The following is a 14,767-nucleotide window of genomic DNA, read 5'->3' as shown; positions in this document are numbered from 1 at the left end:
AATTTATTATTGGAGAATTTCACCTTTCAGTCCAAACGTATTCCATTAAACCATCAGACATACTCATTTTCATATATCCAGTCTCACCAACCTATGAATTATATACCAATTATCCCATACCCAACGGTCTATAAAATGATAATTAGCTCTAATTCTAAGTTCTTTATGCGATGGTAATTCGATAAAAGTCTTTTCTACAAATCCCTATAATATTTTTAATTACTATCATATACTCTTGAGAAGAAATTAAATCCTCCTAACATCTGTACACCTGAACAATTTGAGACTCCAATTTTCCCAACTATACATAAATTTATTCTTTTGTTGTAACCTGTTCCTTTCCAGCCTTTAGATTCTGAAAAATCTTCTCTCCAAATCATTCTAAATTGAGACACATTTTGGATGATAAGATCACCTCCAAGTTCCATATTCCTATATTTACACAATTATTAACGGTGTTTCAAGTAATTATTTACACACATAACGATTTATTTATATAATTATTTACACATTCAATGATTTATTTATATAATTATTTACACATTTATTAGATTTATTTATATACTTGGCAGAAAAAGTTGGCATATGCATTGAAATAGTTTGATTATTGTCTATTATTAGCATTGGTGTATTTTGAGCGTTGAATGAGAAATTTCCAAAGGAATCAACACCCATTGAGTAGTTTTTATCACCCAAAAACAGTATTGATGACTTACTAGAAGAATTTGGTACAATTGTCAACAATGATGTTGATACACCTCCTTTTGCTATTACGCTTTTAAAATTAACCACTTCTCCAACGACACCACTCTCATTCACATCTTCCTTCACCTCAGATATTACCAACTTTACACACAACCATATAATAATTTTTAATAACATTTAATATAGGTTTTGGGAATAAATTAATTTTGAAGATTAAAATTATGGAAAGATTTCCCACATTTCAAGAGAATCCAAGAAATCGAAAAATATCCCAGATTGTGACCAAAAAATCATCGCCATTCCTGAAATTAAATTATTAAAATTTTTATCTAAACATACTCATCCGTGTATGTCAATATTCTGTCATTTGACACTAAAATATAAGCGATGGCCTTATAAAGTGAAATTCTACCATCGACCTGAATATAAATATTACTTCACTAATTACCTGTGATTGATGTTTATTCTTAAAATTATTATTCACTACTGTTGTTAATTGATTCAACGGTGTGGATAGTAATACTTGTGACTACAATTTATTAATTTAAATTTCACATACTTCTTTTCCAATTTGTTTCAGGGCATAAAAAGCCACCTTTCTTCTTGTTAAAACATCAACTAATTTCCCTAGACATATTTATTCACATGTTAACAAACCATTAATATCAATTAATCCTAAATTATCTTCAAATTTTAGAAATTCCAAGCCCTAATCATTTATAATGTTAATATATTACCTCTCTAAGAGTGGATTGTTGTGAAATTTTATTAAAATCACTATTTACATCGATTGATTTTAATGGCAATTCAAGTAATTTATTTTTTCCTCTTAAATTTTTTACTAAATAATACAAATAACAAAATGGTGTCACAAATCCAATTGGTGCTTTTCTATCATCTGACCAAACAAATAGACGATTTGCCCTAAAAAAATATTTATTCCAGTATATACACATTGTAAATATATATAATTTTACATATTTGTAATGGAATATTCAAATCCTTGATATGCATTTGAATTTACAGGTAATTTATGTAATACAAATGAATTGTCAAGTTCTAAAAATCATTATGAATATAGAAAATACTTAATAATTGACCACAAGTTAAATTGATATAATTATCAATATTTGAAATAATTTTGATAACTGAAAAGTCATCCAAGTATCCAGTAATACTCATAGATTCAACATCATAAATAAAGCAAAAGTCGAGATCTAAAATAAAAATTATTTTAAATGAAAGTTACGATAATTTCCCATCGATTGAAGACATTTTAGGAGTGGAATTGTTGAGTTTATGACTAGAATCTGAAAATAAAAAAATTAAAATCATTTAATCAAACCTTGCAATGGGATTGTAATATGTTACATAATGAAGTGGAACTGAGAAGGCGTGAAAAATTAGAAACGAAGTTTATTTGGAATTCTTGACATAATTCATGGTCATATTCCCTGAAACAAAGATCGGAATTGTCATTGATTTTGAATTCATTCTTCAGAGGAGAATCAATATTCATAATATGTTAAATGTTCCGAATCTTAACATTTTAAATCCTTTTTTAATTATTAGGATCTAGAAAATAACATAATTTTATTTATGGAGTGGTGTATTTCAATTATTAAGCCTCCCAACAACTTTTCATATTTCCATAACTCATTATATGTTTCATTACTTTTTATTTAAAAATGAAAGAGTATGATTATTTGTTTAAAATTATAGTAATTGGTGATAGTGGCACCGGCAAATCATCTTTATTACTTAGATTTGCGGTATTAATTATTATTTTCACTATATTAATTCATTATATTAATAATTTTTAGGATAATACTTATAGTGAGTCGTATATGAGTACTATAGGAGTAGATTTTAAGATAAAAACTGTAAAAATAGATAATACGACTATAAAACTACAAATTGTAAGTTCACATGAATTTATTTAGTTTTAGTGGGATACTGCCGGCCAAGAACGTTTTAGGACCATTACTTCCACTTATTATAGAGGTGCTCATGGCATTATTTGTGTTTACGATGTTACTAATAAACTTTCATTTGACCATATCACTGAGACATGGTTACAGGACATTGATAAGTATATTTATATTACTAAACTTTTTTTATATAATTTTTTTAATATAAAATTTATTATTTTTAATAATTTATTAGATATGCTACATCGAATGTTTGTAAATTATTAATCGGGAACAAAATTGATCTGGTTGACTCTCGTGTAGTTTTAGCTGATGAAGCAAAACATGTTGCTGAACAAAATAATATGAATTATATTGAAGCTTCAGCTAAAACTGATAGTAATGTTGAAAAGGTAATTTTTAAATCATTTATATATTATTTATATATAATTTTTATAATTTGTTTTATTAGGCATTTACTACTATTGCTAAGGCACTTAAGGATAAAGTTACTCAATATCCTTCCAATGCTCCTACCTCTACTGTTAATCTTAGTAATGCCTCCAAAGTGACTACTAATCGTGGCATCTCAGATAGCTGTCAAGAATCTTCTGTTTTTAAGAAAATGAATTTTTCATCAGGAAAATGTACCTAATCTCATATTATCCACACTATATCTTATTTTATCCATTTTATCTATTTTATATTTATTATCTATTTTATATTTATTATATTATTTGATGAATATTAAAAGAGTATTATCATTAGATGAGGTTAGTTTATTGATATTGGAAATGTGTTAGGCGTTATATTTGGCAAAAGAGGCCGGAATTACAACAAAAGCTGAGATTCAAAAACTTATCATCTATTCTCCTTCATTTTCCAATGTTTTTTTAAAATTCTGATGTCTATTTTTAGGATAAATCACCGTTTCTAATTAGTAACTTTTTCAAAAACAGGTCTACTCAGGATTCTTCTGAAGTTGAATCTGAAGATTTGAAACCTGAACCTGAAAATTCAGAATTTAATATGAAAATTGAACCAGAATCTGAAATTTCAAATTTTGATAAAATCATCGCATCCAAACTTGATCCAAATTCTCTCAACGTATTATACACATTTAATTTTATAAAATTATTTTACTAGTGATTAACTATATAATAATATATTTAGTTGTTTTGGTATAATAATAATTGGTGGCGTGTATATTCTGAAGGTTTTGGTACTTGTATGAGATCTACAAGTCATGTTATACTTAATCGTGGTTCAGGAATTGTATTTTTTTATACATTCTAATACATTTATATAGATTTTTCACATTCTAACACATTTATACACATTTATATACATTTTAATACATTTTTTAGGTTAAAATTAATGGTGAAGAAGATCTTTATAAACGTTGGCCTTTATTCTATAATCGGTACCATACTCACAATTATAGTAGTTATCTTATTGATCACTTTACTATATATTAGTTACTTTATGCATATTTAATATTAATTAGTATGGATGTATTGGAACCGTTTTATATATCAGGTTGTGCTGGTGTTTATGATCTTTTTATTAAGACAAAAGGTGGTGGTACTACTGGTCAATCTAGAGCTACAAGACTTGCAGTTGCTAGAGCTTTAGTTAATTCTAATCCTTCATTACATTATTATTTAAAAGGTTTCTTCTAAATTATAAATTAATTATTAATTAATTGATTAGATTCATTATATGAAGATTTAAGACAAAAAATGCCTAAAATGCCTGGTAGAATAGGTGCTAGAGCACAGAGGAAATGGGTTAAACGTTAATATACCACAAATATTAAAGGCTTAAGAATTATATATACTAAATCTTATATACTATATACTAAACCTTATACTAAATCATATATATTAAATATTAAAGATTAAAGATTTAAGAATTATGTTAATTCTTTGGGAAGATAATTTACAACATTTTTTGCGAGTTTTTCGGCAATTCCAAGATATTCTTCCAGTTTTAACGTCAATAATCTCGAATCTTTTCCACAATTTTCCTCTATAAACTTTAACATTTCATCTTTTGATGGATTAAATCCTCTTGTAAATACCAATACCTTTTCAAATGCATCCATATGTCCCATCCTAAAATGTATATCACAGGGGTATATTTTAGTATTTATTATAGGATTATATATACTTAAGAGATTATATAACTATATAACTCTACTAATAAACAAATACATTTTAAGATTGAGTTGTACAGGTTCTGAGAGTATATTCCAATTTTCTTGTATTTCAAGTTTGGAAGTGGATTCATCAAAATACATTCTCTCTAGAGAGGAGAGGATAGAATTATAAGCTACAACTGAGTGTGCAAATGCTACTCCTAGATTCCTTAGTACTGAAGAATCTGAAAGATCTCTTTGCATTCTACTCATTGGTAGTTTAGTACTAAAGAAGTGAAATAATGAGTTTGAAAGTCCTAAATTCCCCTCCGCATTTTCAAGATCAATAGGATTAATCTTATGAGGCATTGTACTACTTCCAACTTCACCCTTAACATTTTTTAACCTCAGTAATCCTCTAATAATCATTAAATTATAGTTAAATTACCTTGAATTGTATAACCAGAAATCTAAACACATGTTTTTTAAGATTGTATTGAATCTACAAATACTATCGGACAATTCTGATATAAAATCATGACACTCAATTTGTGTTGTATAAGGCTGATATTTAAGTCCAAGTTCCTATAAACTAATATATGCCATAATTTATACTTCGATGAAATTTTGAACATGGCCAGTCCAATCTAAATCAGGAAATACATAATAGTGTGCATTATAATTTCCTACTGCGCCTCCAAACTTAGCGAAATAATCAATCTAAACTCAATATAATATGTGTTTACATACATTTGAGATACACTTTTTATATTGATATGATAATCTGTAAACAAATGTGGAGACTTCTTTCCCAAATGTTGTCGGTATTGCTGGTTGTCCATGTGTTCTAGATAACATAGGCATTCTAGCATTCTATAATACAATTTTAATATTTATTTATTACTTCTAAAGCGAGTTTACACAATGTTGAGATGATTTGTAGCATTAATGGTTTCACTACATAATTCATACAATCTCTTATACCCATTGAGTATGATGGGCTATTAATATCTTCACTGGTACAAAATATGTGTACCCAAGTGATTAATTTTTTTAATTCTGGTGTTCCATCAACTTCAAATCTTTTCTACAATATAATTAATGAGATTATTAAGGGGATAGGAGAAGTAATATAGGTACTAAGTTCCCTTACTGGGTTCTAATTTAATCCCTCCGGGAGTATCTTATACCCTTAGGGGACTAATTAAATACTTAGTAGTAGTTAATTACTTAAGAATAGTTAATTACTTAAGAATAGTTAATTACTTAGGAGTAGTTAATTACTTAGGAGTAGTTAATTACTTAGGAGTAGTTAATTACTGTAGTTAGATTAGTTAATTACATAGTAGTAGTTAATATCCCTTATGGGATTCCATAATTATATAATTTGTATATATAAAAATACTCTGATATAATATTCAACAGCTTTAACATCATGCATCATCTTGGTATCGAGTGCGATAATATTTTGTAATTCATCTTCAGAAATGTGACATAGAGATTCGAGAAAATCTGAGAATTATCTTAATTATTAAAACAAACTTATGGATTCTTGAGATAATGATTTAATTGGAGTAATTCCTAGTCGAACCAAATATTGTAACCATCTCACTTCCACCAAGATTCGGTTTGAAATTATTTTATATTCAGAAAGATAGTCTGAAATTTTGAAGGTATATTTATAATAACGCCCATCAATGGGACCAATTGATTTCAATTTATACATCATCCAGCAATAAATTAATATATACTTATTATAAATAAGTATAATTAGATCTGTTAAATATTATATTACAGAGGATAATTATAAATGAATATAATATATATTCTAGGCACTACAATAATAATATATTTGAAAATTGTGTATTTTTACAATTTTATAAAATTATTCAAATTATTAATTTAACATTCCAGACTGCATTTTTTTTCGATGTCTATGATTAAAATTGGGAATAGAATAATTTTTACCTATCTCTTCTATGATGGTTTCCATAGTGTGCTTTATGATTCTCCTTATTTCTATAGAAATTTCTTCCTTTTTGTGTTGGTTTATCTTCTGATCCCTCAGATTGTGAAATTTCATCAATATTTAAATTTACATTTAATGGTATTTCATCTTCATCATCATTATCATCATTATACATTTCACAATTTTCATTTATATAATCCCTAAATATATATATTAGTAATTAATATATTCAATAGAAATTATTTAGAAATTTATATATTAGAAATTATATTATTAAATATTATATTTATTTGGAAATTACCAATAATTCATTATTGCTTGTTTATTTTCAGTTGGTATATATGATATTGATAATTTTTCGACAGATTTCTTCCCAATTTCAGTAGCCAATTTATTAGTTTTTTTATTAACTAATTTATTATTAATTATAATTTTATTACTTGTAAAATTGTCTATTAAATCAATTATTGTTGAATCTATATCATTTTCATGTTTATTCAAACAATTTATTATCACTTGTTCATCTTCTATTTCTGTTATTTCTCTTATTTTTCTATAATTCCAAATTATCAACAATAATAAGTAGTTATTAAGTAGTTAAGGGCTATATAAGGGTATTAGAGTATTAGAGCTATCTAAGGCTATTAAGACCAGTCTAGCTAGTCTAGGTAGTTAAGAGTATTAGTTTAACTAAATATTTAAATTGTTACGTTATAGTTTGTTCCATATTTTTATCCTAAACATCAATAATGTTGGAAAAAATTACCTTAACATTAACTACTAATGATTTCATTTGACTTATTTCAGATTCACTCCTAACAATGAGTCAGAACAAGTAATAATATTGGTGGACTTACCAATTTTTGTTTATTAAATTCCATTCATCGACATATATTGAAAAGTTAATTTCATTAAAATCTTGAACTATTAGGTCTCGGTCTATATTATATTGATCTCCTCCCATCTAATCATATTATTTACTGAATTTATACCTTGATGAAGATTAATAACCAATTAAATGAATATTCTGCTGAATCTGTAGGTGAAGAAAGGATATTAAATTCGACTATTTTCAACAGTATCTTAAGTATAAATATTCTGCATCTATAGTATACACATATTTGAAAACTTGTCATATATTCCTTATCATACTTCTATATACAGTATTAATATCAATAAATAAGAATTAACTATACATAGAAGTACCAAAATACCCTAGAATAACTATAGTACTAGTACCAAATACCCTTAGAATACCCTTAATAGGCCTTAAGTACCTAGTACTTAGTACCTCTTAACTAGCTAATACCCTAGTACTACCTAAGTACCTTAACTACCTAGTAACTACAATTAAATCATGTTGATATTAGTATATCGAATTGTTAACCTTAATATCATAAATGGGTTCTTTAGTTTGAACCATTAATTGATATAGATATAATAATAAATAATAACAGTTGGTGAGAACTTGTTCAAGATTACTAATACCATGTTTAGTCTTAATATCAAGTCTGAGGAAATAAGAAACGGAACTTTGAGGAGTAAATTTTAACACACTTTCAAGTATAGATACAATATCCAACATTATATGTTCATTATTGACAAATACTTTATCAAATTCTTTACCAGTTGAACGGTCTGACAAAATTGAACCACTGGTCAATTGTTCAAATATTTTATAATTATTTAAAGAATCAAATGATCTTAATAATTCATATATATCACTCAAAGTCTAAACAATTAGTGTACAAAATTTTTTACCTGAAATAATGTATGTGTTACTCCAAGCAATTGATCAATAAATTTACTATTAACCATTTTACAAGATTTGATAATTTCATTTACTATTTTCTCATTATTTCTTCCATACATGTTAATTAAATTTGTCATGAATTTAGGATCAGAAAATCTAAATCATCATAGATATTAATAAATTACCCTAAATTACATAATGTTTCATTACTTGAACATTTTGATGCTTTTAAAAATATATTCAATACATTCCTATAAATAATTAGATTTCATAATTTATACTTTGCGATAATGTTTATATTACTATGCAATGGATTTTCAATTAATATTTCATCATATGGGACATATGGACTATAAAATGGAAATGCTAAACAAATAAATGATTTTAAAAATTCTTGTAGGTCCGGATCCTTTAATTTTTGAGATAAGAAACTATTATTTAATTTTAAAAGTTCTTCAGTCTCATTTATTGCAATTTCTATTATAATATTATTATTTTATAGATACCTATAAATATATCAGGATCTAATCCTTCCTTCTTAGATTCATCTTTTAAATCTATTCCAAATATTTTATAATTTAAATTATAATCAAATTTATACAATTTATACATTTTATTAACTAATCTTACACATCACCATTAATGTAAATAATAGTTTTATAATTATAATTAGATTATAGATTATTAAAGGATAATTTTAGGATTAATTTAAGATTATTCTAATTTAAATTTTAAGATTAATTTTAATTTAGGAGTATACTAATTTTAATTTGTATGGATAATTCATATGGAAGGTTATTTAATTATGTATAATTAATTAAAATTATTAAAAATCATGAATAACAATTTTGGATGAAAATAATGAATAAATATGGAAGATGGTTGAAATTTGTTTTTATATCAGTTTTTTATTGGATACACTTACAACAGTGTGTGACTATACAAATCAATATACTCAATCATAATACTATTCCCATTAATAAAACAATTATACCATTTACTAACAATAGTATACCATTTACTAGTATCAATAGTATATCTTCTAAGTTTGGAAGTATACCATCCTCGAGTATCAATAGTGTATCTTCTAAGTTTGGAAGTGTACCATCCTCTAGTATCAATAGTATACCATTTACTAATATAAATCATGTACCTTATAAGTTTGGAAGATTAGGATTTATTAATACTAATGTTTTAAAATTTACAAAATTTAATACTAATTACAATTTAACTGAATGTAAATTAGTTAAAGATAAATCAATTACACATTTGGATAAACAACAAACTCCGTTACCGAATGAATTAAAAAAACAATCATTAACTACAAGTGTAAAATTATTAAATACTAAATCAGACTTAAGTTTATATGTAAGTAAATTTCTGAAAAATGTTAAAGAATCAAATCCATACAAATATTTAACAGTTAAATTATCAAAAGTTAAAAATAGTTTATCTAATTTGTCTACTTTTGATCAGTTTTGTGTTATGATTTTTGGTTCAGCATTACATACACTTGTATTAAGTAAGTGTAGATTTGTATTACCATATCAATTAATTCCATTTAATTCTGGTCTTGGTACTGAAGTTACACTTGATACTCTTATTTCTATACCAATTCTATACTATATATTAAAAGATTATACCTTTACACAATCAACTTTAGAAACTAATAATTTAAAACCAAAGTTAGAAGATAATAATTTAAAATCAAAGTTAGAAGATAATAAATTAACAAATAAATCGAAAATGGTAAACATTAACCAAACAAGTTTGGATGAAAAATATTTTCAATTACCTGTTAGATCAAAATTTAAAATTTCAATGGTAGTTACATCACTATTAGGTTCATTTATTGTTTCTTCATATTTTTCACAATTTATTGATAGTTTATTATTATTAGTTTCAGCATTTGATTTTCCAATATCTGTTGGTATGTTGAAATCATTTTCAGTAATGTCAAGTCATTTGTTTTGGGTTTTTATAGGCTCATTAATATTGAAATCTTGTATGTTTCCAATATTTTCCAAATCTAATCCTTGGTATAAATTAGATTTGAGTAAATTATGGGTCCATCAAGTACTCATGGGTTATTATTCCTCATATACTATATATAAACTTGCAGATATAGGCTATTATCTATTTCTTAAATTTTTTGATATACAAAATCAAGTTAGTCTGACTGATGAACAGATTTCTAATATTTGTGAAACTAATGAAACTATACCAATTTTAATAACTTCTATAGGACCATGTCTTACAGCACCTTGGTGGGAAGAATTATTATATCGTGTTTTTACATTTAAATTATTTAATTCATTTTTACCTACTCTCTATTCTTCTATCGCATCATCTATCATCTTTTCAATTAATCATCTTAGTCCTCATTCATTTCTACAACTTTTCTCACTTGGTCTTTTATGGTCTTTTATTCAATTAAATAATGATAATATATTAATCACTATTCTAATACATTCATTATGGAATTCTAGAATCTTTTTTGGTTCACTTACTGGTATATAATAAAATAATATAATATACTACATGTATATAATAATATAATATACTATTTGTATATAATAATATGTATATATTAGTGTATATGAGATTATTATAGTATATTTTTAGTATCCCTGAATATGATTATGAATTAATGGGAATTACATGGGTGTTCCTGGAGTTCTTAGAGCTACAGGATCATATTCATCAACTAAGGTTGCAACATAGGCGGAATTCATATCTTGAGCTAATTCTCTTTGATATAATTGTTGTTTTTCCAAGTAACGCCACCTACTTTGCCTAGCGATATGATCAGTATCAAAAAATTTGACCTTTAATGCTCTTAATCCGATATAAGAAGAATAAAATACCACACCTAATAAGATTATATATATTAATTTATACCAGAAACTGTTCCAAATAATAAACTATGGAATATTGAAGGTCTAGTAAAATATTGTCCTATAAATTATATAGTGAACAGAAAAAATTTACCAATTTTAACCATAATTTTATTAGAAATTTAAATTATATATTTATAATAAATTTTAAAATATATACATAATAATGTATGTTATAAAGGATGGGGAATTAATACACATTAGAATTATATATTATTAATTTTTATTATATATTATTAATTTTTATTATATATTACATGAATGTTGATTTGTATTCTATAGTTACTGGTACTCATTTAACAGATTCTAACAAGTGTAGTGAAATTTCCAATTACCTTCTACAATTATTATCCAAAGATTATACTGAAATTTCATCTACATATGTTTGTTTTAAAATAATTTTTATATAAATTATAGGATAAATTATTAAATGATGATGAATCACTACGGAATAGTTTACACAGTTTCGTTCTAAAATCTGCTCCTATCGCTTTAAATAATATTAATTATACCAACAATTCATTATATCATGTTATTACTCTATTTATAATATTATAATTATTAAATAAATTATTGAATAAATTATTGAATTTTGTTAAAAATTTGATAGGTTGGGAATTTATCAAAAATTGCTTTTGATATTAAATCTTCTAATTTATTATCACATAAATCTACGGTATCTTAATATTATTAATTTATATAATTGAAAATGTAGGAGTTGGAAGAATCATTAACTAGAATTGTTGAAGAATTAACAGAGATTAATTCGGAATATCCTGATTACAAATATTTAAATTCATTATTAAACTTTTTAAACAATTTTGAATTGAATGATACAAATTTGTCATTTTTACTATCAATCAATAAGGTAATTGGTTTATCAAGTTTAATGTATAATTAGGTTCTAAACTCTAATGATTCTATTCAAAGTGAATTAGGTTTATATCTATCAAACAAAGTACAATATAGTTATATTTGTTTAACGGTGTTTATTTTTTTTTAGGTTAGAAACTTGTTAGTTTCAGTGGAATTTGAGTTATTTACATCATTTAGTAATGATTTTGATGAGAATACTAAGATAATAGAGTATTTTCTATATTTAAATATTATTAGACTTATTAAGAAAATTGGTTTATCAAGTGTTCATGAAATATCTGTTGGTTTTCTTATGAATAGATTTGATTATTTGAATAATTCCTTCAATTCCTGTGTACTCAAATCAAATGTTAATATTCAAAGGTATTTCACAATTTAATAACATTATTAGTTCATTAGAAGATTGCATTAATATTTTGAAATATATACATCCAATTTCATTAACATATAAGTTTGTTCAAGATACAAGTGTAATAGTTCTATATACCACTGGATAATATGATTTTAGAAATGTGTTTGGTGATATTGATGTAAATTTATCAACATTTGTGAACAGAGTATTTCAAGAGTTTTTTGATACAATAATAAAAATAAATTCACAAGATAAATTGGAACTGGATTTAAATTTATCACAACTTGATGAAGAATTAATAAATTTATCAAAATTATTATCACCATTAGGATTATCATTTCATCATATTACTAATTTTACATTAACCAATATTATTAATATATAATATACTATTGTATATGGTAGTGGTTATTAGGTGTATAGTTTATAGTATATAGTATATAGTATATAGTATTAGATGTATAGTATATAGTATAGTATTGTATATTGTGTATAGTATAGTATATTACCAAATATATTAACATTGTATATAACATATAATATATACACACTAGTACACACACTAATATACATATACATATACACAAACCTATACATATATACTTATACACATACCAATATACTTATACATATAAGTATAACATATATATTAAATGAATTTATCAATTTGTTGATTTACATTGGACCAGAATTGATTAGTAAGAATGTTTTTATTATCAATATTGAAATCATCAGATTTATCTAATTTATTTTTTATACAATATTCAATTGGTGGTAATTTATTTTTTATACAATATTCAATTGGTGGTAATTTATTTTTTCTAAAATTCTTATTTTCATATGTATTTATTGGTGGTAATAATAATTTTGTTTTTGATTGTGATATCCATTTTAATTTATAACTTAATTCATCAATTTCATTCTCCAATTTATTCATTTCTTTTATATACTCAATTTTATATTCACCCAAACTTTCAATATCACTAAATATAATAATAATTAGTTTAATTATATGTATATTATTAGTTTACTTGAATATATATAATAGTTTAATTAATTATATATATTATTAGATTACTTGAATATTTTATTAATTGTAGATTGTTTATATTGTTGTGTTTTGAATGGTAGAATAGTAATTTGATTTTTAAGTAATAATATTAATGGATAATCATATGATGTATTTTTAAATGTAACATTAACAATTATTTCTACATCTTTTTCTTCCAAATAATATCCATTAGTTTTTCTCCTACAAAATTTCAACACATTCAATAACCAAATAATTCACTAAATAAATGATAAGATAGATTATTAGTTAGATAATTAGATATATTATTAGATAGATTGATGATACCAATATGAAATTAGAAAATCTTTATTATTATTTGAATTTTTATATGAATTGATTTTTGCATATGAATTACATTTAGGTAAACATAATACCATATTACCAATAATCTAATTTACATAAATATTAATTACATTATTTATATTAATCTAATTTATATTTATGTTAATTACTTTATTTATATTATTTGGTTGTATATTATTTATTAATACTATATATATTATCATTTTTATAGTTATTTTTAATTTTTGTTCATTTAATATTCTTTCTATATTTTCTATATTACAAGAAAATGCTATTGAATTTCTATAAAATATAATCAAATGATATAAAATTTCTATATTAATTATATATTGATAACTTATCATTTGAATGTTTGAAATTTGATGATATTAAATAATCCATTGATTTACCAACATGTATCCATTTTCCTGTTTTTAACATATTACATAATCTATTCCATTAATTATACTTATAGTATAGTTATAGTATAATCATAGTATAATCATAGTATAGTTATAGTATTGTTATAGTATTGTTATAGTATTGTTATAGTATAATTATAATATTATGATATACAATGTGAATATGAAACATCTAGATAAAATTTGATCATCACCATTTATCTAAAAAATATTAAAATATTTAAAGTATTAAAACTCTTTTCATTGTATATTCAAAATCATTTAATAATATTTCATCAAGTTTTTTCTTTATAATTGTAGTTTTATTTGTTTGTATTAATACTATTCTATTATCATCAAGTGGATATATCATTATATCACAAATCTCATACTATTATATATTAATGATA

The 14,767-nt window shown here is 24.0% G+C and overlaps 9 protein-coding genes across 9 annotated transcripts in view, besides 11 other annotated features; 4 read left to right on the top strand and 5 right to left on the bottom strand.

The window, feature by feature from the left end:
* Positions 1-69: 69 nt before the first annotated feature.
* On the bottom strand, positions 70-882 carry TA18185 (uncharacterized protein; the record flags this gene model as incomplete). Its single annotated transcript, XM_950369.1, has 3 exons — positions 70-204; positions 234-432; positions 509-882. The coding sequence occupies 3 exons, from the start codon at positions 880-882 to the stop codon at positions 70-72; spliced, it is 708 nt and encodes a 235-aa protein (XP_955462.1).
* Positions 883-2,393: 1,511 nt separating this feature from the next.
* On the top strand, positions 2,394-3,270 carry TA18180 (small GTP-binding protein Rab1, putative; the record flags this gene model as incomplete). Its single annotated transcript, XM_950368.1, has 5 exons — positions 2,394-2,477; positions 2,529-2,624; positions 2,655-2,797; positions 2,872-3,028; positions 3,088-3,270. 5 exons carry the CDS (start codon positions 2,394-2,396, stop codon positions 3,268-3,270), a joined length of 663 nt encoding a protein of 220 aa, XP_955461.1.
* An 85-nt stretch (positions 3,271-3,355) lies between these two features.
* Positions 3,356-4,417, top strand: TA18175 (ribosomal protein s9, putative; the record flags this gene model as incomplete). Its single annotated transcript, XM_950367.1, has 7 exons — positions 3,356-3,388; positions 3,419-3,502; positions 3,534-3,722; positions 3,789-3,890; positions 3,983-4,038; positions 4,123-4,286; positions 4,329-4,417. 7 exons carry the CDS (start codon positions 3,356-3,358, stop codon positions 4,415-4,417), a joined length of 717 nt encoding a protein of 238 aa, XP_955460.1.
* Positions 4,418-4,530: 113 nt separating this feature from the next.
* Positions 4,531-6,484, bottom strand: TA18170 (adenylosuccinate lyase, putative; the record flags this gene model as incomplete). Its single annotated transcript, XM_950366.1, has 7 exons — positions 4,531-4,732; positions 4,832-5,145; positions 5,262-5,402; positions 5,506-5,628; positions 5,660-5,842; positions 6,161-6,234; positions 6,298-6,484. 7 exons carry the CDS (start codon positions 6,482-6,484, stop codon positions 4,531-4,533), a joined length of 1,224 nt encoding a protein of 407 aa, XP_955459.1.
* Positions 6,485-6,719: 235 nt separating this feature from the next.
* TA18165 (uncharacterized protein) lies at positions 6,720-9,089 on the bottom strand (the record flags this gene model as incomplete). The annotated part of the gene is made up of 13 exons (XM_950365.1): positions 6,720-6,924; positions 7,026-7,134; positions 7,165-7,277; positions 7,435-7,460; positions 7,491-7,539; positions 7,582-7,688; positions 7,717-7,878; positions 7,950-8,015; positions 8,112-8,456; positions 8,486-8,633; positions 8,663-8,728; positions 8,759-8,954; positions 8,984-9,089. 13 exons carry the CDS (start codon positions 9,087-9,089, stop codon positions 6,720-6,722), a joined length of 1,698 nt encoding a protein of 565 aa, XP_955458.1.
* A 249-nt stretch (positions 9,090-9,338) lies between these two features.
* Positions 9,339-9,416: a sequence feature (Signal peptide predicted for TA18155 by SignalP 2.0 HMM (Signal peptide probability 0.731, signal anchor probability 0.116) with cleavage site probability 0.386 between residues 26 and 27).
* TA18155 (protease, putative) lies at positions 9,339-10,997 on the top strand (the record flags this gene model as incomplete). Its single annotated transcript, XM_950364.1, has 3 exons — positions 9,339-9,804; positions 9,832-9,914; positions 9,954-10,997. 3 exons carry the CDS (start codon positions 9,339-9,341, stop codon positions 10,995-10,997), a joined length of 1,593 nt encoding a protein of 530 aa, XP_955457.1.
* Positions 9,366-9,434: a sequence feature (7 probable transmembrane helices predicted for TA18155 by TMHMM2.0 at aa 10-32, 176-198, 213-235, 304-326, 346-365, 460-482 and 497-519).
* Positions 9,891-9,914: a sequence feature (7 probable transmembrane helices predicted for TA18155 by TMHMM2.0 at aa 10-32, 176-198, 213-235, 304-326, 346-365, 460-482 and 497-519).
* Positions 9,954-9,998: a sequence feature (7 probable transmembrane helices predicted for TA18155 by TMHMM2.0 at aa 10-32, 176-198, 213-235, 304-326, 346-365, 460-482 and 497-519).
* Positions 10,041-10,109: a sequence feature (7 probable transmembrane helices predicted for TA18155 by TMHMM2.0 at aa 10-32, 176-198, 213-235, 304-326, 346-365, 460-482 and 497-519).
* Positions 10,314-10,382: a sequence feature (7 probable transmembrane helices predicted for TA18155 by TMHMM2.0 at aa 10-32, 176-198, 213-235, 304-326, 346-365, 460-482 and 497-519).
* Positions 10,440-10,499: a sequence feature (7 probable transmembrane helices predicted for TA18155 by TMHMM2.0 at aa 10-32, 176-198, 213-235, 304-326, 346-365, 460-482 and 497-519).
* Positions 10,782-10,850: a sequence feature (7 probable transmembrane helices predicted for TA18155 by TMHMM2.0 at aa 10-32, 176-198, 213-235, 304-326, 346-365, 460-482 and 497-519).
* Positions 10,893-10,961: a sequence feature (7 probable transmembrane helices predicted for TA18155 by TMHMM2.0 at aa 10-32, 176-198, 213-235, 304-326, 346-365, 460-482 and 497-519).
* A 137-nt stretch (positions 10,998-11,134) lies between the features above and the next one.
* On the bottom strand, positions 11,135-11,481 carry TA18150 (uncharacterized protein; the record flags this gene model as incomplete). Its single annotated transcript, XM_950363.1, has 3 exons — positions 11,135-11,349; positions 11,379-11,435; positions 11,469-11,481. The coding sequence occupies 3 exons, from the start codon at positions 11,479-11,481 to the stop codon at positions 11,135-11,137; spliced, it is 285 nt and encodes a 94-aa protein (XP_955456.1).
* Positions 11,318-11,349: a sequence feature (1 probable transmembrane helix predicted for TA18150 by TMHMM2.0 at aa 12-34).
* Positions 11,379-11,415: a sequence feature (1 probable transmembrane helix predicted for TA18150 by TMHMM2.0 at aa 12-34).
* Positions 11,482-11,631: 150 nt separating the features above from the next.
* Positions 11,632-12,987, top strand: TA18145 (uncharacterized protein; the record flags this gene model as incomplete). The annotated part of the gene is made up of 8 exons (XM_950362.1): positions 11,632-11,757; positions 11,792-11,905; positions 11,985-12,050; positions 12,090-12,242; positions 12,276-12,332; positions 12,378-12,460; positions 12,488-12,613; positions 12,759-12,987. The coding sequence occupies 8 exons, from the start codon at positions 11,632-11,634 to the stop codon at positions 12,985-12,987; spliced, it is 954 nt and encodes a 317-aa protein (XP_955455.1).
* Positions 12,988-13,251: 264 nt separating this feature from the next.
* TA18140 (uncharacterized protein) overlaps positions 13,252-14,767 on the bottom strand; it is a gene marked incomplete at both ends in the record, with an annotated part of 1,893 nt that continues 377 nt past the window's right edge. The window contains 7 exons of the mRNA XM_950361.1: positions 13,252-13,585; positions 13,681-13,854; positions 13,960-14,063; positions 14,127-14,259; positions 14,315-14,407; positions 14,533-14,579; positions 14,614-14,748. Coding sequence (XP_955454.1) covers positions 13,252-13,585; positions 13,681-13,854; positions 13,960-14,063; positions 14,127-14,259; positions 14,315-14,407; positions 14,533-14,579; positions 14,614-14,748 — 1,020 coding nt within the window. The remainder of the gene's footprint in view (positions 13,586-13,680; positions 13,855-13,959; positions 14,064-14,126; positions 14,260-14,314; positions 14,408-14,532; positions 14,580-14,613; positions 14,749-14,767) is intronic.

The sequence above is a fragment of the Theileria annulata genome, chromosome 3, assembly GCF_000003225.4.
Source record: "Theileria annulata chromosome 3, complete sequence, *** SEQUENCING IN PROGRESS ***".
In the NCBI taxonomy this organism is placed as follows: Eukaryota; Apicomplexa; class Aconoidasida; order Piroplasmida; family Theileriidae; genus Theileria; species Theileria annulata.
Note: the sequence above shows the minus strand (reverse complement) of the source record. Positions and strands in the feature narration are given on the sequence as shown.